At 39.9% G+C, this 26,065-nt stretch overlaps 2 protein-coding genes across 3 annotated transcripts in view; one reads left to right on the forward strand and one right to left on the reverse strand.

Annotated features, from left to right (window-relative positions):
* The window catches only part of Cpsf5 (cleavage and polyadenylation specificity factor subunit 5), a 131,037-nt gene extending 115,002 nt beyond the window's left edge, over positions 1 to 16,035 (reverse strand). Inside the window, exon 1 of the mRNA XM_067145724.1 lies at positions 15,767 to 16,035. Coding sequence (XP_067001825.1) covers positions 15,767 to 15,921 — 155 coding nt within the window. The 5' untranslated portion in view covers positions 15,922 to 16,035. The remainder of the gene's footprint in view (positions 1 to 15,766) is intronic.
* Positions 16,022 to 26,065, forward strand: part of LOC136871961 (protein BANP) — a 223,920-nt gene continuing 213,876 nt past the window's right edge. The window contains exon 1 of one of the 2 annotated variants that reach the window (XM_067145723.2): positions 16,022 to 16,102. Coding sequence is in view for 1 of the 2 variants with exons in the window: in XM_067145722.2 (XP_067001823.1) it covers positions 16,120 to 16,135 (16 nt within the window). In the remaining variant the exon portion in view is untranslated. Of the gene's footprint in view, positions 16,136 to 26,065 lie in introns of both variants that reach the window. The other variant, XM_067145722.2, reaches the window with a different exon arrangement.

Here is a 26,065-nt window from a genome sequence, read left to right on the forward strand (position 1 = left end):
CGGGGGAGTCATACAGACATTAGCAAGTAGAGGTAACAGAACTGCATTCTCTTGGGTAACAGTGAGGAAGTAAGTGAAACTAGCGAGTGTTTATGTGAGCGAGTGATCATCTAACTTGAAGAAAGACTACGTCGTGGAAGACAGCAATCATCACGGAAGATAAGTATCAACTAGTAATAACTGAAGTACAGATAGGGAACCAGACTTCTTAAGTAGCTCTAATGTGTGCAGATTAGGAAGTTCCCTAGAAGTAAGACGAATCTTACCAATTGTATAAAATTGTATATATTTGTAAATATATGTACAGTGAATTCAATACTATTTCAATATAGTTGATTCGGCATTAGGCCATTCTTATTTGGTGTTATCATTGCAGAGCTTTAGTGCATTTAGAACCCTTTCCAGGCCCCAGCCAGTCACATTCGTAGGATATGACATGGGATAGCAGGACATGGAATAAACATTGGGATACTGTACATAGGCCTCAAAGGGAGCAACTTCAACAATGATACAAAAATGTCTTGAATGTAAGTCTCGTTGACAATGAAAAAAATTACTTCCACACTTACAGTATTCATCAAACTGGGAATAATGAAACAGTATGTTAAGAAATTGGTCAAAAATTGCTTCAAATATTTACACACAAAATTTTTCACATTATAAGATGCAAAAATTAAAGGAGTAATTGATGGACCATACAAAGAAATTGTAAGAAACATGTTGGACGAGTTCAACCAACTCGGTTGTAATATGAGCCTAAAGCTGCATTTCTTAGCATCAAATCTGGACTATTTCCCTCCAAATTTAGGAACCATAAGTGAAGAACAAGGAGAAGGATTCCACCAGGATCTCAAAGATGCAGAATGATGCTACCAGGCACTTTGGGATGTAAATATGATTGCTGATTACTGTTGGTCGACTGCACGTGACCCTTCCAGAGAGTAATCACGAACTTCAAAAATATGCAAATTCTACGTGAAACAGAAAAACATGACAGAGTAAATCTGAGTAAGCTATCAAAGTATCATTTACTTTGCTTGCTGACTTGTTTAGTTTGTATGTTTTATTTCTCTACTATGCATGTGTAATTAAATCAACATTAAGTATTGAACATTTTACATAATGACAAAATAATATCTTATACAACTGCCATTTAACCAGACATGATACAGCAAAACAAAATTCAGTTTTAAAGGTGGCACGAAGAACTAAATAAAACCCACCTACTTTAGTTTGTACCTTGCTACACACTATTCACCACATATAATGAGCTACGCTATACTACTAAAAGATGCTAAACAATGAATTTATAAACAGTACACTACAATATATAAACGAAACAAAAATCCAGCACAAAGACCCTACAAAGAAAGCACAACAGAACACAGTTGATAGCACATGGTTACAGTAAACAACAGATTGACAACACTGGTAACTGGAACTGAAGTCTGACGTGCTCTATTCGGAATGGTCAGCTGCCTATGACTGGCTGTTTATTCATTCACTTTAGGGTAGGGAGGGGTAAATATGAGACGCATAGAAAGTGGAGAAAATAAAAGACAAGCTTATTATGAGCACCATTTACTAGGAGAAAAAAAAATTGATTCACAGCACTCTTTAATATGCATAGAAGCATATCTTACAGTGAAATCATATAAAATAGATTTAATAAATTTGCACTGAATTAATTTTTTATGCATGAAAATTTTGGCACGAAAACTTACAAATGTACATGCAAAACATCTCTTGTTATTTTGTATTTGCATAGTTGGCTGCTCTGTTTTCATGCTGAAAGCATCTATATTGGTTTATCTTTGGAGTGCTACCGAAAAAACTTTAGGAATTTATTACCATTCCCATTTGAGACATGTTTCGCCCTTCGCATCACTTGCAATGCCGAAGCCTGTCGAACTCTTCTGGGGCGATTATTAATGAATGACAGATGAAATGGAATTATATTGGTGAGTGTTGCTGGAATGAAATATGACAAGGGAAAACTGGAGTACCCAGAGAAAAACCTTTCCCGCCTACGCTTTGTCCAATACAAATCTCACACGGAGTGACCAGGATTTGGGAAGTGCTGTTTCCAGACTTCCCATTCAGTTTAAAAAGTAAATAATCAAGAGGCGGAAAAAAAAAAAAAAAGAAAAAAAAAAAAAAGAGAAAGTTCAGGTAAGAGTCCATGCAGATATTCAGAATTAGCCTACGCCTATACTGGTACTAGTGAAACTACTGTAGAGCAATACTGTTTTCCACAGCCTGTTTCCAGTAATTCCCCATCTAACAGCGAGGATAGGAACTGTGCCGGCTACCGAAGCCTATATGTAGGATGCTAAAGGGTTTATAGTGTCACCTATTCAACACATTTCATTTTTAAAAATTTAGGAATTTGTTACCACTTCCATTTGAGACATGTTTCGCCCTTCGCATCACTTGCAATGCCGAAGCCTGTCAAACTCTTCTGGGGCGATTATTAATGAATGACAGATGAAATGAAATTATATTGGAGAGTGTTGCTGGAATGAAATATGACAAGGGAAAACTGGAGTACCCAGAGAAAAACCTTTCCCGCCTACGCTTTGTCCAATACAAATCTCACATGGAGTGACCAGGATTTGAACCACGGAACCCAGCGGTGAGAGGCAGGCGCACTGCCGCCTGAGCCACGGAGACTCTCTCAGCCTGTTGATGTATTTGAAAAATAATATTTGCAGATTATCTACAATGTTTGTTTTTGATATTTTCTTGAACTATTAACTGTCATAAATTAGTGCCTAAAACACATCAGCCGATTATTTACTTCTTGTAAAAATTGACTTTCACTGGAGAAAATAATATTTTTTTTCAGCACACTATACTAAAAGAAATATGCTGTGTCTCATTTCTGCAATCCTATTGTTCTACCTCTTTTTTGTATGGAGATATAATGCTGTCTTTTATTTGCCCCACACTGTCTTCTTTTTATCCTAATTGTCGGACAAAAAAGGAGTTTAATTTTCTTTAACAAAGAAGTATATAAACTGGAGCAAAATTGCTTTTAAAATTGAATTGAGCATGCCATTTAACACAATTTTTATCACTGACAATAATTTAAATATATTTTCTTGTATACCAAAAAATGAAAGTTTTGATCTTGTCTCATATTTACCCCTCTCTACCCTAGCCTTTACCGAAAGGCAGCACTCAAATGTCAAATTGAAACTTTTAAGAACTGAACTACAGATAGTTTTGATGCCTGATGATCATTTCTAATGTCTCTATAAGAATAGTCCTATTGATGGTGTCAAAAGCTTTTGTAAACGGTACATTAGTGCTCTAGTGAGCCCTCAAAACTGCAGCAATACAGTAAGGCAACTCGACAAAGTGTTGGAATCGTTCTGGAGGGATCTGGACCCATGCATCTTGCACTGTTACCATCGATTAGTCTTGTGTAGTTGGTGCAGGGTTCATGGAGTGTACACCAGCATCAACAAGCATCCCACAAATGCTTGATTGGATTAAGATGGGGTGGGTTCTGGAGGGCCAATCCAGGACTCTTTTGCCATTTGCTTTACGTCACACCGACACAGATAGGTCTTATGGCGACGATGGGATAGGTAAGGCCTAGGAATGGAAAAGAAGCGGCTGTGGCTTTAATTAAGGTACAACCCCTAGCAATTGCCTGGCGTGAAAATGGGAAACCACCGAAAACCATCTTCAGGGCTGCCGACATTGGGGTTCGAACCCACTATCTCCCGGATGCGATCTCACAGCTGTGCACTCCAAATCACACAGCCAACTCGCCCGGTCAGACCAGAAAGGGATGCAGATGGTCTGAAAGAATGTCCACATCACTTGCACCTGTCAGCACTCCCTGCACCTGGACAATGGACCTAATTGCAACCATGAGAATGCCACCCAGACCAGAACTGAGCCACCTCCCGCCTGAAACTACCTTGTTGACATGCAGGATCCACAGCTTCATGGGGCACACGCCACACTCTCAGCTCAATATAACTTGAACCGGGATTCATCAGACCATGTCACATGCTGCCACTGTTCCGTGGTCCACTGCTGATGTTCGCAGACCCATGCAAGTCACTGAGCTCTGTGTCAAAGTGTCAGGAAAGGGACAAGAGTTTTCTCGTTGGCTGATGAAGCATATGCAATCCAAATGCTTCCTTACAGTCCTGGTAGAGCGCCCAGTGTGGTTCTGCGGAGGCGACGTGATGTCTGTTCGTTAAACACCTGTGGTCTTCCCATGCAGCAGATTACGTGCGATATTGAAGATCCACCCTCGACATTGTCGTCCTCAGAATCCCGAATTTCCACGTATAATCTCCGCAACGCTATGACACGTAAAATGTGCGCCGATGATCATCCCATGTTCGAAGTCTGTTAACTCGCGACGTGTTGGCATCTTCATGACACGGGTGTCTGTGACAGACTGCTCAGATACGCTGTAGCTAGCCGCAACACTCAGGGGTCATACAGCCACATTTTCTGGTGGGAAACCCTTTCCCGTGACTCAGTGTATAAGAGCTAAATCAGAATCACAAGGAAGGAAACTATACCCATTAACAGGGGGCGGATTTCTATGGACAAGTCATATTTTTTACCTTAACATTATATCTTATAGTCTTCTATTTTCAACACGTTTCCAAGCACGATAATCAAAATCAAACAGGTTTTATTGGGCATATAAATGCATATTTAGGCTTTCTTCAGCTTTATGGCATATTTTGAACAAAATATCATTATAACGGCATATTTTGGTAATTTTAATTTTGTTTTATAAAAATCAAAATAAGCTCTAGAAATTATTTTTCAGGATAGACTGGAATATACTACTGAAGAACCATTCTAAAGTAGTGTATGGAATGTATCTAACAGATAGGAGCTATTGTTTGCTAGCTGGGTCAATTCCTGGAAACCGGGCTATTCTTTACATGAAAGCAGAGGTAATTGTGGCGCACCTAAAAAAGAAAACTTTAGCAGACTGAATAAGAAGACTGAAAAATACAGTACTACAAAAATACACCACCGGTACCTCGAAAATGATCATGTCGCTCACTTTAATGTAAGGGTATGTTTGTAACTGATGTGTTTGAACACTGTACGTATGGCAAGAAGGCTAGACTCAAAAGGTGAGGATCACATGACAATCTGTCTCTTGAGAAACCCAGACTCTACAATTTAGCTTCATTGAAAATAAGAATACATGTTCAAAAAGCAGGCTACAACTTAAGTATGATTACATATCGTGAGATAAAATGTGGCTGTCTCTCAGCAGACTGGAGAACACATAGGCCTAAATTAAATATTTACAAACTCCTGTATCAATAACAATAATTTTCAATATCAACAAAAAAGGAAACCCGTGATATAAAGTCTTTCTATGAAAGGTATAGCTTATGATTCCTCTCTGATAAATCATTACAGCAAATTTTACTCATTTCTCTGAACACAATGTTTAAAAAGGACATGACTGCAGAAATCTTTCTAAAACAATCAGACACATGTTTTATCATTTTCTGAATATGAAATGCCGGCTCTGCGGTGTAGGGGTGGCGTGTCTACTTCTAACCTGGAGGCCCCGGGTTCAGTCCCCGGCCAGGTCGTCAGAGATTTGTACCCGGATTTAAGTGCTGGTTCGAGATCCGCTCAGCCTACACGATTACAGTTGCGGAGCTATCTGATGGTGAGATAACGGCCGAGAGGATCTGACCACATGACACCTTGTAAACTGCAGGCCTTGAGGCTGAGCAGCGGTCACTTGGTAGGCCATGGCATTTCGGGCCTGTTGTGCCATAGGTTTTGGTTTGGTTTGGATATGAAATAACGTAATTGGATGAGCAGAAGTTAAGTTATCATTATTGTGTGATTTGGATTTAGGGAAATGCTGCCTGACATTTGTTACACTGTTGCTAGTCTTCTATAGTGTATTTCATATAATGAAATGAATGTCTAGGGCTAGTTTGAGTTTCTCTGCATGGTTTAGCCTTAAGTTTTAAATTTTCCAATTTGCTTTACGTCGCACCGACACAGATAGGTCTTATCGCGACAATGGGATAGGAAAGACCTAGGAATGGGAAGGAAGACCCCGTGGCCTTAATTAAAGTCAGCCCCAGCATTTGCCTGGCGTGAAAATGGGAAACCACGGAAAACCATCTTCAGGGCTGCCGACAGTGGGGTTCGAACCCACTATATCACGGATGTAAGCTCACAGCTGCGCGGTCCTAACCACACGTTTAACTCGGCCGGTTAGGCTTAACTAAGAATGTTATCATATAAGATGTATTTGTATTGCTATTTGCTTTACATCGCACCGACACAGATATGTCTTATGGCGACGATGGGATAGGAAAGGCCTAGGAATTGGAAGGAAGCGGCCGTGGCCTTAATTAAAGTACAGCCCCGGCATTTGCCTGGTGTGAAAATGGGAAACCACGGAAAACCATCTTCAGGGCTGCCGACAGTGGGACTCGAACCCACTATCTCCCGATTACTGGATACTGGCCGAACTAAGCGACTGAAGCTATCGAGCTCAGTCATTTAAGATGTAAAACCCTCCTCATAATACCATCTTCTTAAATATTACTGCTTTTACAAACTCATTCTGAATCAACATTACTGAGCATATAAGAATTGAAAGTGTGTTCTAATTTTTCTCTAATATGAGCACCATGATTTACACCAGAGAGAAAATAGATGAAACTGAAAGTAAAGCACTTGCAAACAAAAAAGATTAAAGGAACAGTTATTTTGCTTAGCGTTTTCTACTGCAGACTAGGATTGACAGGATTGTAATGAGCTTTATTTACACTTTATATTGTCAGATTTTTCTGGAATAGCCTAATAACAATCATATTCTTTTTTATTATAAAGCAAAAGGGAAAAATAGGAGAAATGAAGACATACGATACTAATAAATCATTTTCAGATAATTGATAATTTGAAGCAATACCTTACCCTAATATTAAAAGGTTTTATCAAGTTGTATCAATCATATTTTACGGATTTTAGCCAAGGTTTATCAAATTTTGTAATACCGCAACACAGTTTGTGTGAAAAATATGTAGCCTTTTTCAGAACAGCTGTTTAGTTCTAAACAATTATCTCCGATGAATTAGAAAAAGGCAAACAAAAAAAGAAGAAGCCTAAATATTCTAAATTTCATGTCAATGCGTTCTCTGAATCAACCACCCTATAACCTGTTTAGTTCTCGATTATGGTAAATGAAAGCTATTTTATAACAGTTCAATTTCTACTCACATGTGAAAATAAATACCAGATCCCTTCTGATAGCAACCTGTACAAATGAAGGCTGCACACGAATTCATCATCGTCAATATCTTTCCATTCTACAGGTAAGGCCTAACTTTAGGCCTAATATTGCCGAAATTACTGTAATGTATCACCTCCCACATTCCTTGAAAATATTTGACAATATATTATCACTCCGTCACATATAATACTAAAACAGATCCACTAACAGGCATGATTCAAATCGAAAACATGCAAGGGTCTGTAAACATTACCACGTGCTAGCCATGCATTCGAAGCTGAAGCGCCCGCAACATGGCGATGCACGAAAGTGTGCAATATTCCGCATAGCATCAGCACACTCTGTGAGTTTAGATAAGTAATATTAAAGTCTTTGCTTCCACCTTCAACACACTGAATGACCTTGGTCATTAGGGAGCTTCAGTCATTCAGTTCCTTTCAATATGCCTAAAACGAAAGTCTCAATTTGTGGGAAGTTGCGAAGTTTTGTTCGCGAGTTCGGTGAAATCAGTACGGATGGAGTGATATTATTCTGTAAATTGTGTGAGGTAAAAGTTACTGCCGAAAAACGCTTCTCTGTGCAACAACACTGTAATACTGTAAAACACAAGAATTGTGTAACTAGATATTCTGCACTCGAAAATAGGCAACATCTGGTATTTGAAACCCGACATCAAGTTCACAGTGTTTACAAGATCTCTGCAAGATGATGGTTTCGTCTAATATTCCTTTAAAGAAAATAGCCGAAGCTTCAGACAGTTTCTTGAAAAATATACAAAGCATCCTGTTCCCAACGAATCTACTCTCAGGAAGGACTATCTAACCCCTTGTTACGAAGAGATGTTGGATATAATAAGGCGTGGCGTGGGAGACAGTAAGATATGGATTTCATTAGACGAGACCACAGATGTGGATGGAAGATATGTAGCAAATGTGATCATTGGCATGCTAAAGGAAGACCAGCCTGGAGATACGTTCCTCCTGACATGTGAAGTGCTAGAGAAGACAAATCATTCCGCCATTGCAGTTCTCTTCGACAACTGAATGAATCTGCTGTGGCCAAACGGGGCAAAGAGGGAGCACATTTATCTATTTGTAACTGAGGCTGCTCCATATATAGTGAAGGCAGCCAAGGGACTTAAATGCTATACCTGAAAATGATACATGTGACATGTCTTGCACATGCCTTGCATAGGCCAGCTGAAGAAGTTAGAAGTAGCTACTCTGAAGTTGATAAATTAATATCGAACTGTAAGAAAGTGTTTGTCAAAGCTCCACTTCGCGTTCAGAAACTTTAAGGAGAAGCAACTTCACTACCCCTACCTCCCCAGCCAGTTATAACGCAATGGGGAACTTGGCTTGATGCTGCAGTATACTATTGCAACAACTTGGATGTCGTGGAGAAGATCGTGAAGTCTTTTGATCCTGCAGAATCATCCTCTATAAAAACCACTCAAGATTTATTTTCAAGCACTACATTAAAAGCAGACCTGGCTTACATGAAGTCCAATTTTGAAGTTTCAGGTGCAGAACTAAGCGATGCACAGGATGTTTAAAGTGCATTGAACAGGAATTAAAGCATGCGAAAGGAACAATAACATCTAGAGTATGTAGAAAATTAGAAAATGTACTGGAAAAAATAACGGACTTGTGTACCTGCGTGGAATAAGTACATTCCTTGTGGAAACCCTTCACTGCAGATTTCCAGGAATTTTCTCCAAGTGATTTAACTCTGTTTAAGTACGCTCCCGTTACATCATGTGATGTCGAAAGAAGTTCTTCTCGCTACAAGACGATACTCAGCGACAACAGGAGGGGATTCTCATTCAACAATCTTAAGATGCATGTGGTCATAAATTGCAACAATTCTGATAATGGAGACTAGATCAGGTATGAATGTTTCATTCAAATAACATACGTTTTGTGTATAAATTAAAACTGATTGAATATTAAACAGTGAAAGTAACTGTACGTACGTGGTTTGAAAAGTTCTTGGAATGTACTAGAATTAAGTATCTTACCTCGGTGGAACTGCTTTTATTTTTCAACACAGTCTCCCTGTAGACTAATGCATTTGGTCCAGCGATGTTCCAATGCCTTGATCCCATCTCGAAAATAATATTCCTCCAGGCCTGAAAAATACCTCTCCAATTCGGCTGTCAGTTCTTCCCTTGTAGAAAATCTCCGTCCACCGAGGAAAATTTTCAGCTTGGGGAATAGATGAAAGTCTGATGGTGCCAAATCAGGTGAATATGGTGGATGTGGCAACAATTCGTACCCCAGTTCATGAAGTTTTGCCATGGCAATAACATTTGTGTGCGGCGGAGCGTTGTCCTGATGAAAGATAACCTTTTTCCTTGCCAAACCAGGCCTTGTTTCGTGTATCTTTTCCTGTAGTTGGTCTAGGAGGTTTGCATAGTATTGCCCCATAATTGTTTGGCCAGTAGGAAGATAATCTATCAGCAGAATGCCTTTTGCATCCCAGAAAACTGAGGCCATGTCCTTTCTGGCTGAACGCACTGCCTTTGCTTTCTTTGGTGGTAGTGAATCAACATGTTTCCACTGCTTTGACAGCTGTTTTGTCTCTGGGGTATAGTAGTGGACCCAAGTTTCATCTGTAGTCACAAACCGGCGCAAAAAATCTTATTGGTTGCACTGAAAACGGGCCAGACTTTATTCGGACATTTCCAATCTGGTGAGTTTATCGTCCAATGTCAGGAGCCGCGGCACCCATCTTGCGGATAATTTTTTCATACCCAATTCTTCGGTTAAAATATAATATACCCGTTCAGAAGATATCCCTACAGCTTCAGCAATCTCCCGCACTTTCCGTCGACGATCCTCCATGACCATTTTATGCACTTTTGCGATAAATTCTGGGGTCGTAACACTCTTTGGCCGTCCACTATGTGGATCATCATCCAAGCTCTCTCGACCAAATTTAAACTCGCTGGTCCACTTGGCAACAGTTGAAAATGAAGGAGCAGAGTCCTCCAGTGTGTTCTGAAAGTCGGCATGAATTTCCTTTGCTTTTATACCTTTCTTTACAAAGTATTTAATCACTGCTCGAATCTCAGTTTTTTCCATTGTCACAAATCACTATGTGGAAACAACAACAAAGAGTCATCACTACCACACTCCTGCAGCTAGAGCACTGACGCGCCACGTGTTCACTCACAAAGGATGTGTGATTATTGCGTGGGAAACTCGTTGCTCTAGCACTGACATCTACCGGTGATTCCGAGAACTTTTCAAACCGTCCTCGTAGTGTTTATATCTTCCACAGAGTCCGTCCTTGTCTAGGAGAATGCAGTGTAACCTTGATGAGTTCACGAAATATTCATCATTTTAGTTGATTTTGGGTTAAAGATTTAGAAGAATTAAAACTTTTTAAACTCTAAATTAATTGCAGCCTGTAACAATCGTAATAAAAGTTTTCTATGTAATATAGATGCTATTCATCAAGTCATATTTTGAATTTTATAGGTCATAAATGCATACATATATCATAGATTTTTAGGTCATAGAAATCCGCCCACTATATATTAAAAAGAAACCTTTATCTATACTTTCACATAATCCATTTGCTACTAGAAAAAGGAACACTAATCAAAAGAAATGAATGGCACATTATACTTTTCGTATGCGAGATTCTGGGGACTTAGGCCATATATATATATATATATATATATGTATATTTTAAATACAAGTTGCTTTACATCCTACAGACACAGAAAGGTCTTAGGGTGACGATGGGATAGGAAAGGGCTAGGAGTGGGAAGAAAGAGTAAAATTGGGAAACCACGGAAAGCCATCTTCAGGGCTGCCGGCAGTAGGGTTTGAAACCACTATCTTCTGAATGCAAGCTCACAGCTGCGCGACCCGAAACGCAAGGCCAACTTGCTCAGATGCCATCTTTTGATGGACATAAGAACCATTTTTAATAGTTGATGCAACCAAGATTACCAGATTGGTTATAAACATTGGGAAAAAATACTTTGCCGAGCAACATCCGGTGGGGCCGTCCAAACTTGGAAATACCAGGGAAGAAAAGTAATAAGCCTAAAACGGCAACGGAATTAGATTCTTTTAAACAAGATGCAATGTCGGCATATTTACACTTATTACCATAGAAAAGAACACTCTACTGTTGAGAAACTGCTTCGTTCTCTTGACAACAGTGACCTTTTCAGTGGGAGCAAATCTTCCCTTGGAGATATAGTTAAGAATCTGGGTTTTAGGTACAGGAAGATAAACAGGCAAAGAGTGCTGATGGAGAGAAGCGATATAGTGATGTGGCGATGCAGATTTCTGAGAGAGACTGACAAGAATTTTGGTTCTACTGTATGGCTGGATGAAATGTGGATTAATGCTTCTCATTTCCAGGGTAAAGGCTAGACAGATAATTTGATAGAGTGCACTATGACAGTACCTGTTTTGAAGGGGGGGGGGGGCAGAATTATAGTGAATCACGCTGGTACTCACAAGGTTTCCTGCCAAACGGCTTGTATGTGCTCTAGTCTACGAAAACTGGAGATTATCACGAGAAAATGAATAGTGGCAAATTCCAGAAATGGTTTGAGGAAAGACTGCTGAGCAACGTGCTTGAAAAGAGCATAATAATCATGGACAATGCCTCCTACCACTCTGCCATTCATGACAAAGCACCAACAATGGTGGCAAGAAAGAATGAGTTGATTGAGTGGTTGAAGGAGCATAATATTTCAGTTCACGATGACATGCGTAAGGGGGATCTTGTGCATCTTGTGAAACAAAACAAGACGCAGTGCCCAATTTACATGGTGGATAACCAGGAGGCATGGGCATAAACTAGTTTGCCTTACATACCATTGCCATTTTAACGCCCTAGAATGGATATGGGGCCAGCCCCATGGTGTAGGGGTAGCGGTCTTGCCTGTTACCCAGAGGCCCCGGGTTCGATTCCCAGTCAGGTCAGAGATCTTTGTCTGGATCTGAGGACTGGTTCGAGGTCCACTCAGCCTACATGATTAGAATTGAGGAGCTATGTGATGGTGAGATAGCGGCCCCGATCTAGAAAGCCAAGAATAACGGCAGAGAGGATTCGTCGTGCTGACCACATGACACCTCATAATCGGCAGACCTTCGGGCTGAGCATCAGTCGTTTGGTAGACCAAGACCCTTTCAGGGTTGTAGTGCCATGGGTTTAGTTAGAATAGATTTGGGCCCAAGTGAAGAATTATGTAGCTGCAAATAACAGGCTCTCTGAGCTTTGGAAGTCAAAAGACTTCTTTTGGAAGTCATAGGCTGTTTAAGTGCGAAAGACTGGAACATGGTTGCGAGACACACAAAATCCATGATAAATGAAGTTTGGCAGCCTGAAAGTATCAGACTATTACATTGAGGAATTTATTATCTTGTTAGGGTCAAGCATGTGAAACCTCAACAGACGTTGACAATGCCAACAGAAATTAGTGGTGGATTCCGTTTGTAGGATTTTCTTCCTTCCTTAGGAGAAAATGAATCTATCAGCAATGCAAGCTCTTCTAGATGAGTAAAAATTTCATTTCATTTTACTTGTGTTTTATCTGTTCAAGCACTGATCTATCTTATAGCCTACAGCCTTGTCCTAAACGTGTTGTGTGTTATTTGTTCATCTAATTAGAGTTACCAGTATGTATAAGAGAAGGAAAACAAGCTGTATTCCATCATAAGACCGGACCAATATCTACAGGGTAACACTTCAAATATCTTGGCGTGATGTCAAACACCTGGCAATATATACCTTACACGTTAAAGTTATTGACGACGCAAGAAAGGGTAAGAGCTAGGATTGGGAAGGTCGTGTTGGCAAAACTATAGAGTCCGCCCCACAATGTTAGTAACATGAGGCACCACTATGTGACTCTCCTTTGTTTAATACTTAGGTTTCCACTAGTAGCACTGAAGAATTGAGAAAGTGTAAGGTTACCATCCGACGCCATGACACTTTCAGACTTCGAAGGCCTCTTTTGTCTTTTTTCTTTTGCAGTGGTTGGTAAGCTAATGTCGGCCAATGCCTGCGATTCTTGATAGAAGCAATGAATAATGGTGCCTGGACCATTATTTTAGGTTATAAAAGTAAATCTAATTCTAGGCGCAGGTGGGCTGGACCCTGGCAGGCGTAATGAACACATCTCTCCTCCAGAATCATTTCCAGGTACGAACAGCAGCAGCGAAACTAACATATTATGTAGGCCTAATAATCCTTGTGGAGCGGACTCTATATTTCTACCGCTAGTGTCTGTTGCTTTAAGGTAAGAGACCACAGCAGTTGCCTGGTGTGGAAATGGGAAACCACAGAAAACCATCTTCAGGGCAGTCGATGGTAAGATTCAAACCCATTATCTCCCGAATGTGTAAGTTCACACCATCCTGTCTAGTGTATGTATTGGCATTGCCCAGAGAACAGTATTATGTAGAAGTACAGCTTACAATGCTTCCACAAGCAACAACTGGATACAAGACTGTCCTACATGAGTTAAAGATAAAAAGAGAAGAATCTGGACCGACTTCTACGTCACCATTGCTAAGATTTTTTAGGACTGGATGCATGGAAATTATGTGATGACCAGATCTGCAGTGTACAGATTTCACCATCTGATATGTGACGGTGTTGCTGATTGATGTTTTAAGAGGAAATTCATTGATATGTGGCAATTCAAGAATTTACCAACCAGAATCAGTATGTTGTAAACTCTCCGAGAAGATGTGCGAAAGATACTGCGTAATGTATTATAAAGAGAGACATGTTTCAATGAGAAGGTTGTATACCGCACAGTGATGTGATTAGAGTTCTCTATATTATGTTATATAGGCCTATATGGCTATTGCCTGAATTAAACATCTCTTTACCGCGCGAGTTGGCCATGCGGTTAGGAGCACACAGCTGTGAGCTCGCATCTGGGAGATAGTGGGTTCGAACCGCACTGTCGGCAGCCCTGAAGATGGTTTTCCGTAGTTTCCCATTTTCAACCAGGCAAATGCTGGGGCTGTACCTTAATTAAGGCCACGGTCACTTCCTTCCCATTCCTAGGCCTTTCCTGTCCCATAGTCGCCATAAGACCTATCTGTGTCGGTGCAACGTACAGCAAAACAAAAACATCTCTTTAGTTATGGTACCGTTCACATGAGTAATCTGCCTATGTGAACAACACACTGGCACTCAACGACCCGCTGTTCGCCAAACCTTTATGAATAACTAAACTCTCTGGAGTTCAAGATGGGGAGTGTTCAACTGCTTTGGGACTGTGCTTTGCTGCAGGAGAGTACGGATCATCACTGTGGGGAGCATCTGCCCATACCAAGCTAGTGGATACAGCTCTCAACAAGTCCACCCGTATTGTCACTGGGTGTTTAAGACCTACTCCAGCGCAGAAACCCTCTTGCTGGTATTGCGCCTCCAGGTATTCGACGCAAGGTGGCACCTGAGAAAGACAGACGCAAGATTGAGTCAGATACCAGACATCCAATGTATAACCACAAGGTGAGCACATCTCGCCTAAGATCCAGGAAGAGCTTTTATGAAGAGAGGAGTACCCCTCTCTACGAAACCAGAAGTTCAACGTATATCACTCTGGAAACAAGTACTGCCAGAGGGGTTTACTCCTAAAGAAGAACTGAGTAGTGGAAGCCGTCATTAAACAGGATGAGAACAGGCACAGGCGTGTCCAAGTACCATAGTAATCATGTGAAATGGAGTTAAGTGGAAGATCCAAGATGTGACTGTGGAGATATCCAGACTCCACAACACCTACTCATAGGTCCAGAGATGAAGGACTCCTGTACCCAGGAAGATCTTATGCTTGCCACAGACCGAGGGATAAGAGCTGCAGAGTTCTGGAGAGGAAGAATCTAATGTATCTCCCGGACACGGAAAGCAAAGCAAGTTTTACAGTATTCCAGCAGATAATTTTTTTTTCTCTTAGTACATTTGTTAAAATGGTACCGTTCACATGGGTAATCTGCCTATATGAAAACACACTGGCACTAAATGACCCGCTGTTCGCCTAGCCTTTATGAATTACTAAACTCTCTGGAGTTCAAAATGAAATGCTGTAAAAGTCTAGCAAAGATGTGGTTGGCCCGGTTCTAAAGTTTATTATAAAGAATTCACACAAAAGCCATATAAAATAAACTATAAGACTCTACCGCTGATGAATTCTATCTGTACTACAATCATTTACTTTTTTTTTCTTTTTCTGAAATTTGTAAATAAATCAATATAGGGGTAATAACATCGTTCTCCATTAGGGCCTACTTGTTCTTCGGCATGGATCCCGATCACTTGCTCTGCAAATGGGAATATAATGTAACACTATACAGTTAGAAACACATTACACTCGCAAGAGGACTATTTATTAACATCAACAAACAAGTTTTTCTCAAAACTATGCCTATACGCGGTGCATGTTTACTGCGGCCCGACGTGTTTCTTGCAGGCTTAAATTACACAATGCAAGTCAAAATTGTTCATACTTACAAATTAATTGTCCTGTTAATAGTAATTGACTGATTTGCGACGAACTTCGGGTCAAATGTAGCATTTTGACTTGCTCTTCGAGGCCAACCACTACCTTTAATTTGAGCGGCAGCCATTGCCATTTTACTTTCATTAGCAACTTCAGTCGCAAGCATTATGCTGGAGTAAAATCGTATGCTATACTGCGTTTGGTTGGCTGTGCCGAGAAATCTGTGAGATTTTGGAGCGACTGGAACAAATATCGCTATTGGTCAGCAGTTCTCTTCCGTACAGACGCCATTACATCGCCAAACGCGTGAACTTACGTGAATAACAGAAGAAAGAGGGGAATTTAAAGCAAGTCTATTTAATTTATGACGACTCATTTAGGTTATTAGATGCTATATTTTATAAGCTAATAGATATTTGTTGAATTACATTGTATTGAAAGCATGTGAATACCTTTTCATTTGTACTTTGTATGACAGTTCAGAACAGCAAATTGTGACCTTGCAAGCAAGAAAGTTATGTTAAGTAATTATACTGCTGTCATGCTGTCATTTTAACTTGCAGTTTCGTAGTGCGTATAAAGCAAGCAATTTGTAACGAAGGTGTCAGATTCGCTTGTATCCGAAAACTAAGGTGTACCCTTTCTCTTCCATGGACTGAAAATATTGGGACGTAGTTAGCGTCCAAAGGGCCTCGAGACGGATCTTGTTTTACTTCCATTTACGTCAGATTTATCCCTCAGAGTTTTGCTGTCTAGCCTCCCTTTATCAGCTCTTATATTCTGAACACATTGTGTAGGAGCATTTTTATATTCCCTCTCTGTCGTAGAGGCCTACGGCTATTCTCCAATGAGTTGATGACGTGATGTTAAATTAATCAGCTAAAACTCCCAAATCTACTCGTGTATTTATTTTGCAGGGATGGGACATGACTGTTGAATTTGGCACTAGTTCCACCAGCTTATTTCTAGTTCTCTTTCATTCATCATCCCTGTATGGCATCATTTGTCATGTCCGACTCGTTGGCTGAGTGGTCAACGTACTGACCTTCGGTTCTGAGGGTCCTGGGTTCGATTCCCGGCCGGGTGGGGGATTTTAACCTTCATTGGTTAATTCCAGTGGCCTGGGGGTTGGGTGTTTGTGCTGTCCCCAACATCCCTGCAACTCACACACCACACACAACACTTTCCTCCACCACAATAACACGCAGTTACCTACACATGGCTGCACTCGGCTAGAAATAGCCACCCGAAATTAAAATTATAATTTGTCATTCCCTTCCAACCGTGCTAATATTAAGGCCTCTGAAGTGTAAGGAGTATTCACCCCAACCCGTTTTTCTTGGCCAATTTCTTTATCTTCTGTGCTCATCCTTTATTGGGTTGAACTTTCCTTTAAAAATGGGACTGATGACCAAGATTTAAGACCTTTAAATATGAACTTTAACTAAGCATGATTTGTAAGTGAAAATAATTATCCCTTAAGATAGGCCTAACTCTGTACCTACTAAAGAATCTTACTTGTGAGATATTGACTGAACATATCTACAACTACTGGTATAGGCCTATTGTTTAGGACTTCTGAAGTTGGTGGGAGGCCCTGCTGTGGCAGAGGAAAGAAACCGTAATCCCACTCTTTAAACAAATCTAAATTTGTTTTTAAAAGAAAATCATAGTTAAGATATTTTCATGTAATCTATCCCTTAGGTCTACTATGCAAGAACCTCATTTTTAAATGGTTTCTTAAACAGATAGTTTTGTTATAAAGAGAGAAATTTATTCACATCAAAACTCACTGTTCTCTTGTTTTCATAACAACTACTAACTTACAACTACAACAACAAAACATACATCTAACTTAAATTTGTCATCTAGAAAAATAATAATGATGATGATGATGATGATTAAAAAAAGAGGATTGAATTCTTTTGTGCTGGGAGGTAATCTTCATATTAATCATCTGTGTTATATGTTAAAAACGTGATGGCTGGGTAGTAGATAAATCAATATTTGATTGGTAGCTTCTACCCTAAGATTTATTAATTCTGAAAATCACTTTCACACAGGGTCACAGTTACGCAAGTCTGTACGCGGTACAGAGTTCACACACGGTCACTCTTAGTTAACGCACTGTCTCTCTTAATGTTCAGTCACACAACTTATCACTCGAGCACATACAAGCTTAAACAGTAACAATTACACCACGGTCCCTACTGCAAGTGTCCCTTGTACGCTATGACGGTTCACTATACACTGTTATCCAGTAGTGGCTGCACACTTCCAAGTTCACGTGTACATAAACATTCCTACATTCACAAACAGGATAGTCTTCATTCTTCAAGGTCCCATTTTGCATAGTTGAACTTTTTCGCCTTCACAGTCAGTCCGCACTAATCCGAACCATAGCAGTTCACGCACTTCACAGCACTGTCCTCAGCTGCACTTTCCATCACGATTGCTGGCAGTCACTCACTGACTGAGCTCCAACTGAACCAGCTTGCACTTGTCCAGTGCCTTTTTATAAGGAGAATGACCTTTTGAGATCCTTCGGACGACGAGAAGCCGATGGAAGTCTCTGGAGATGGAATTTTCGTCGCTTCCACCCTGCTGGAGGGGGGAGTTGGCAGCAATGCCTATCCTGTCTTGTCTCCAATCGGTTGTTCGTAGTGGCACGACGGTAGGGAATGGAACACGGAGAGCCCACCATTGAAGGCAGGCTGACTTGCTCCACCCAGGCTTGCTCTACAAAATGGCGTTGCGGATGCTTTCCGAGCCACACTACCTCCTCCTTAATAGCCTGCTCGTCCCAAGTTGCTCCGTGATACGGTGCCAGGCAGTCCAGATGGACAACCCTCGGGGAGGCTCCTGGGTCCTTAGGATGTTATTGATCCTGGTGACAATGGTATCTGGGCCTTCCCATGGCAACTGAAGCTACAGTGACTTCCCTTTGTCCGCTTCAGATGGTACAGCCAAACTTGGTCACCTTACTAAAAATCCGCAGAGTTTGCCAGCATGTAGTAGCGAGCTTTCGTCCTGTCACTGGCTACCTTCAGATGCTGTTGGGCATAATCGTGGATGTCGTTGAGACAGTCCACCAACTCCCACACATTCCGTCGCTGGCTGCTCCTGGTCCGGGGCCGACCAAACATTAGATTCACAGGTGTCATGCCCGTAGTCTTAGCAGTGGACGTTGAGTAGCCCATCAAGAAGAATGAGACCTCATCCTAGTCCCTCTGGTGCACCAGAACTACCTTCCTGAGATTCTCCTCGACGGTCTTCACAAAACGCTCCGCCATGCCATCCAACTGAGGATGAAGAGGTGTTGTACGGGTCTTCTGCACTCCCAACCACTGCAGAACCTATCGCATCTGCCTCGACTCAAACTTCCTGCCTTGGTTGCTGTGCAGTTCCCTCATTACACTGAAGCGGCGGAAGATATTTATAACATATCGCAGCAGAAGAAGTTATTCACCAAGATGTCGGCTACTGTCGTTGCCTCTTGGCTAGGGATGGTGTAGACCTCGGGCCACTTGGTGAAGTAGTCCATGGCCAGGAGGAGGTAACGGTTCCTGATATGGGTTTTGAGGAATGGTCCAGCGATATCAATGGCGATCGTTTCGAAAGGTGCTCCAACGTTGTACTCCATCTTCTGGCCTCTACTACTGGTATGTGGGCCTCAGCTTGCCGCACAGGTGTCGCACAGCTGGCACATTCTCTCAACATTGTTCCTCACGTGCGCCCAGTAATATTGCTGTCAGACACGGTCTAGCATCTTATTCACTCCCAGGTGGCCAGTAGTGATGCCCACATACAACTCAGTCAGCACTTCCTTTCTCATACTCCTGGGAATTACCATTTGCCCACCGTCAGCCATGATTACTATGTTATTTATCCTGGTGAGCCTTATGTGGAGTTATACTGCATGTTTAAAATTAAATTTAATATGACAAGGTTGGCAGCAGAGAGAGAGATGTCTGGGTTAAAGAGTAATGCGTGTGCGTGTTGAAAAAGAAAAATGAACGACGTGTATAACTACCTGTTTTCTTCTGAATAAATAGTGAAAAATATATGATTTCAATGGGGTGTTTTTAATTTTGAATTGGTGAACCTGACATTTACTGGTGACTGTGACAGGACATCATTAATAACAGAAGACTCCCGTGAAGAAAGAAAATGGGAAACGTCATGAAAGCAAGGACTGTAAAGCAGCGGTTATGTACATGTGTGTACAACAAGCTTATGGCATCATTACAAGATGATGAACCAGACTCAGAAGAAATTCAGGTACAACTAGAAATCCTTCAAGAAAGGTATGATATTATCGCTAATTTAGATGGATTAGTATTTCAGCAGATGATAGATGATAATTGTGAGGTTGATCAAATAGCAGAGGAGGAAGAATCAACTCATGAATATAGATGTAAATTCTTGAGCTGTAGGGCTAAAGCAACAAGATTTTTGAATACCATTGTGCCTGTCCCTCCACCCCCAAGTGTAGTAAATTAAACTATAGCTGAAAGAAAGAAAGACAGGCTTCCAAAAATGGAATTGGGAAATAATTGACTGGTTATATTTTTGGAGTCAGTTCCATATAATACAAGAAGATGAGGACATGAGGAAGGAAGATAAATTCCAGTATCCCATTCAAGCTATGATAGAAAGTTCTAGAGCATACAAATTAATCACAAGTATCCCCCCCCCCCCCCGACTGCTGACGGTTATCATAAGGTGATAGACAGTCTTCAAGCTCGATTTGATAGAGAGGACTTAGTGGTAGAAGTTTACGTTCGTGAACTACTGAAAGTAGTTTTAACTAATGCAGTGAATTCCACAGATAATACAACTCTTAATAGCTTATATGATAAATTAGAATCAGGTCTTTGGAAAGTTTAGGAGTTACTACAGAAAAGTGTATTGCAATGTTGTACACCTTAATGGAATCGTCCTTGCCAGAAGACTTACTAAGAGCCTGGCAAAGGAATATTTCTTTCAGATGTGATTCTGTCTCCTAAGATCGTTTGAAACAGCTCATGGCTTTTCTCCAAAATTAAGTTGGTAGTGAGGAAAGAATTTCATTAGCAACGAAAGGGTTTGACATTAGTACATCCCGAGGGCACAAGATTAAGGGAGGCAAAAAACCAAGAGAAGCCTCTGAACCAAATGTTCCCACCGCTTCTGCTTTGTTGTCTACTGATATTTCTAAAAGACAGGGGTACATGTTTATCTTAAACCTCATTCTAGTTCAGAATGCATTGGATACGGTACACAAGCCCGCTATCTCCAGTTCACTTATCGGTGCTGTCATATGCTATTAGATATGTTTATTAGGGTACAAGGAAGGAGTAGAGATGCAAAAATACTAGGTTTTTGTACTATTACCTGACACATAGACCACCGAAGAGGACACTATATAGTACTGGTGGAGCCCATGGCAACCATGTTTCATGTTACTTGGCGACGGACTGGTGATGACATCATACCTGACATCACAGGGTGTGAGAGAGAGACAGGGAATTAATATCCGAAAACTAAGTGAATTTTTGCTACTGCTAATGCGCGACCAATTTCATTATTTAACATTTCACTGTGGACAAGAAAAATGAACGTGATGTCATAAGTATGATGTCACACCACCCCGTGTTTCTCTATAGATGTTCGATGGTAGGTCCCTTTAAACAACAAGCATCATCATCACCTCTATAGATAACTCATGTGGTACACCTGCAAGAATGTGACGTCAGCCACGGCCGCCAACCCATCCTCGCGGAAGGAAGGGGGCGTAACACCTGCAGTCCCGATGAGTGCGAGTTCATCTAAATATGTACATAACAATGGCACATAATGGAATATTGAAACAATTGCCTAACCATGACATATAAAACTTGTGAATAGTTTAAGTAAAAATATTCAGGAAACGATAATCATATGATGTACTCTCTTTGCTGTTAGGGGTTTTGCGCCACATCGCAGAGCGGTATGCTCAATAAGGTGAGTACGCTGCGTATTATAGATAAATATAAAATAAATTATAGTGTGTGAATGTATTGCATTTTGCTTCCATGCTATTGAAACAGTTCGCCGTTCCATCATCTGTGACGTCATGTCCTCTATCGCCAAGTGGTTACGTTCATTAGGTTGGTGGAGGGGCGGTGATTAGCTTGAGCTCTAGTCGCAGTTACCACGTGGTCGTGATACCTGTGCCATTACTGTCAATTCACGTTTCTGATATTTATTTAAATACTGGTTCGTATATAAACATTGTGCGGTATTGCATATACATTCCATGTGGGTATATGTGCGTTGTAGGTATTTCATTACATATCAAAATGCGATGGAACTAACCTCGTGAGTAATTTAACATGAAAGTATGCCAGCAGTAAGTGCAATGGATACCAAAATAATCTTCTGTATTAATCTGTGAGTACCATTTGAACACATTACTTCATATTCTTGTTACAGTATGCACATGCAATGTAATAGAGCCTGCGTTTACATTTTTCTGTGTGAGTAATAACACGTTTTGTGGGTGGGTTGGTAGATCACCGGCAAGCATAAAGGTAGGATATCTCCTCATTGCTGCTTCACGTATAGTTTCATATTGTTCGTACATGCTTTTCTGATATCGTAAACACCCACACGCCTTAGTAAATTGGGAACCGTAAATTGCTCCGTTATGATAGGGCGCTTAGGCGTATCCAAACAATCTCTGATGTTTTCTTCTTTTGTTTTTAATTTCCAGTATATTAATGGTTCATTGTGATGTCTGTGGTGAATTTATTATTCTGCTGTAACGCATGGGATGCTTAGTTGGTGTTTGTATGTATTGTACATTTAAATGTCGGATGTTGGCTCGTGACATCATAGTTTCATCATTGCTGACCTTCCACAGGTTGAAGGGATGAACTAGGATGTCATAAACATGGCTACCCTGGCAAGAGAGTCATAGCGCTTGGCAAATATTGGCATTTCATAATTACAAATTCCACAAAATCATAATTTTCACATCTAAGTTCCTCTTTTGGATATGGTAGAATTCGCCCTTTAGATTAACAATATCTGGGACCTGAACTGGAGATAGCGGGCTTGTGTACCAGACCCGCTCAACAAAGGATTGTAGAGGAAAGAAGGAAAATCTTGAGTAACAAACACTGTCGTTTTTATTGTTTAAAAGGAGGTTATCAAAGTAAAGCTTGTAAATCCATTATTAGTGTACCGCGAGGTACACCCGCCCCGTTCATTCAAATGAAGCGCCTTGAAGAATGCTGTCTTCAATATAATAATTGCAAAAACTAGTGCAAAAATTTGGACTTTTCTCTACAGATGTCTCTACCAAAAAAAAATTTACATTATGCCCTCTAGTGTGAAGAGGAACTATTAAAATCCTAAAGTAATTTTTATTTTGAGGTTACCTAAACTGTGTTGATTAGTCTTTGTATTTTTGTGTATCACAGTTTGCTACACTTCTATCTCTTCCTGCCAACTTGTGATGTTGGCCAATAGAAAATTTTGTATATTTATTTTGTAAACAATCAAATCTGTTTTGTGGTTATTTAATTATCCAATAAAATTTGGGGGTGTGTCAGGCCTTAGACCAGAGCTCTCTAGAACCTTCCTTCAGGTATAAAAGCTTGTACCTTTTCAAGCCACTCTGTCTTATTGATCGTCCACTTTACTTTACTGAGTGTGTGCTCATAGAGGAGGCGGGGGTGTCTTGCCCTTCATCGAGTTTACAGCAGATTAAGGCAATAGCAGCCATTTAATAACTGTGTGATAATCTCTGAAAGCTGGCTCGAGGGGAAAGTTTCCCATCGTTAATAATGTAACCTTCAGTTTCCTATCTTCTAAAATGTAACTTTCTACTTCTAACGTAAATTTCAAACAAGCCGAAAAGCACTTCGCTAAAATTCGGGAATAGAGGGTGTGACACCCTCTCGAGTTTCCTATCAACTTGACTTTGAGGTGACTATGATTTTGTAACCGTTTTCTGTCTGCAACTTAAATTTTCTCCATCTAGTCATCCCAGTAGTATAGGATTAGTAAAATGGAGGTTGTGCCGCGAGAGGCCTGGAAAGTCAATAATCAGTGTAAGAAATTTATTTCAACTTCATCCTATTCAATACAGTACAAGATGTTAACGTGTTAGTTAAACATCATTAAAGTAGTTGAGACATGTTTCGTCCCTATTGTGGGGCATCATCAGTCATATCAATACCTCAAAGTTCTACCAGACGTCTAGTTAGAAAATTGTAAGACATGTTGCATGAGTGAATACATTAAAAAACTTTACACTATCTTATCATTAACAAAATATCAAATTGATTAAAAATATGCTGCACATGCTTGTGAATTTTTACTTAAACAAGGCTGTCATATGTTGTAATAAATGACAATAGTGATAGTCTAATATCTTATTCGATGCTAAAGTTCGAAGACAGTTTAAAATTTATATACAAATATTGAGAATGAATACAGAATACATACAATTACAAATACTATACACGTATTTTACATGTGAAATGATGTGGAAAAACATTCCAAATTTGTGCTAATTTCACTTAAATTTGATCTTTATATTACGTTCATGATGTGGTCTAATGGAATTAGCATCAAGATGTGAAAGTTTGTATGTGTTTTATAACCAGCTCATGTGAAAGCGTTGCATTACGTCGTAATTCAACCTAGATGTCTAAGTTGCGTGATTATATTTTAGATCCAAATAAGTTAGTTCGCTGAAGTATGTTGAGTTTTTAAGGTAAGATTTGTCGGAAAGAAATCTTCTTTTTTTTTGGATGTAGTCATGTTTATTCATTAGGATGTAGTCTAAAAACATTCCTAAAAACTCACCTTTCTTATTTAATGAACACAAATATAAAAAACTCATCAACATGAATCCCAAATTACCCACCGTCAGATTATTGCCAAAAATACATAAAAATGATGTTCCCATTTGACCCATTATAAATAGCCTTAATAGTCCAACGTACAAAACTTCACAATTCCTCCAGAAATTTCTTAAGAAACATTGTACATTCCACAACAAATACCCCATAAAAAATTCAATAGAACTTTGTGAAAACTTAAATAAATTTAATTTAAAACCTAACCATATAATGTGTTCTTTTGACATTACCAACATGTAGTCGAACAATCCCGCCGAGGAAACTATAGAAATTATACGAAATAATCTTTCCAAACACAGCACTTTAAGTCTGTTAGAAATAGAAGAATGCGTAAAATTTTAAACTTCGTCCTCCATAATAATTATTTCACTTTTAACAACAAGATATACAAACAGGAAGGTCTAGCCATGGGAGATCCGATCTCGGGAATACTTGCCGAAATTTACATGGATAATCTCGAAAATAGTAAAATAATAAAAAGCATTAATTGGATTGTGTCTTTGGCTACGCTATGTCTGTCGATGACACATTAGCAATAATCGAGAATAAGTTGCAACAGTAGTGAAGACTTACTAACCTACTTAAATAGCCTAGACAACTGCATTAAGTTCGCCAAAGAGGACGAGGACAATAGTCTAATCAATTTTCTCGACATTACAATTACTAGGACCTCTAACAATTTCGACTTTCAAATTCACAGAAAACCTTTGTTCACCCCTACAACTATAAAACAAAATTCTCTTCACCCACAGTCACACAAACAAACCTCATTTTACAGTTTAGTGTACAGAGCGCTAAAAATTCCTATGTCAACCGCCGACTTTTGAAAAAAGAAATAAATACCATAAAAGAAATACCGTAGCTAGTTTCAGTGGATACAATCCCTCAATCATACATAAAATATTCAATAAAGTGAAGTTGAAATTGACCACAAACCTCTCCCCAATAAAAACAAACAAATCAAAGTATGCAACCTTTACCTATACCAATTCCATCATACATTAAATTGCCACCCCTCTAAGGAAACATGATATTAAGATAGCCTTTAAGCCCTAAAATTCAAATCAAAAACTATTCTTCAACCACAACAAGATGAACTCGGACAACAATAAATATTCGGGTTCCGGCATTTACAGACTGAAATGTGCTGAGTGCAACAGTTCTTACATTGGTCAAACCGGAAGAAGTTTCGCAAGTAGATATGCTGAACATTTTAATGCCCAGAAACACAACAAACACTCAGCAATGAGCATCCATATGAAGGACACAGGACACAGTTTCACCACAATCGAACAAGACCTTCAGATTTAAAAAGAATAGATAAGGACAGACTCATGACCGAGTTCGATAATTTGTACATTTTCTTGGACCAAAAATACAACAGTAATAAAAACTTAAATGATCCAATAGATA

This window comes from Anabrus simplex, chromosome 4 (assembly GCF_040414725.1).
Source record: "Anabrus simplex isolate iqAnaSimp1 chromosome 4, ASM4041472v1, whole genome shotgun sequence".
Lineage (NCBI taxonomy): Eukaryota > Metazoa > Arthropoda > Insecta > Orthoptera > Tettigoniidae > Anabrus > Anabrus simplex.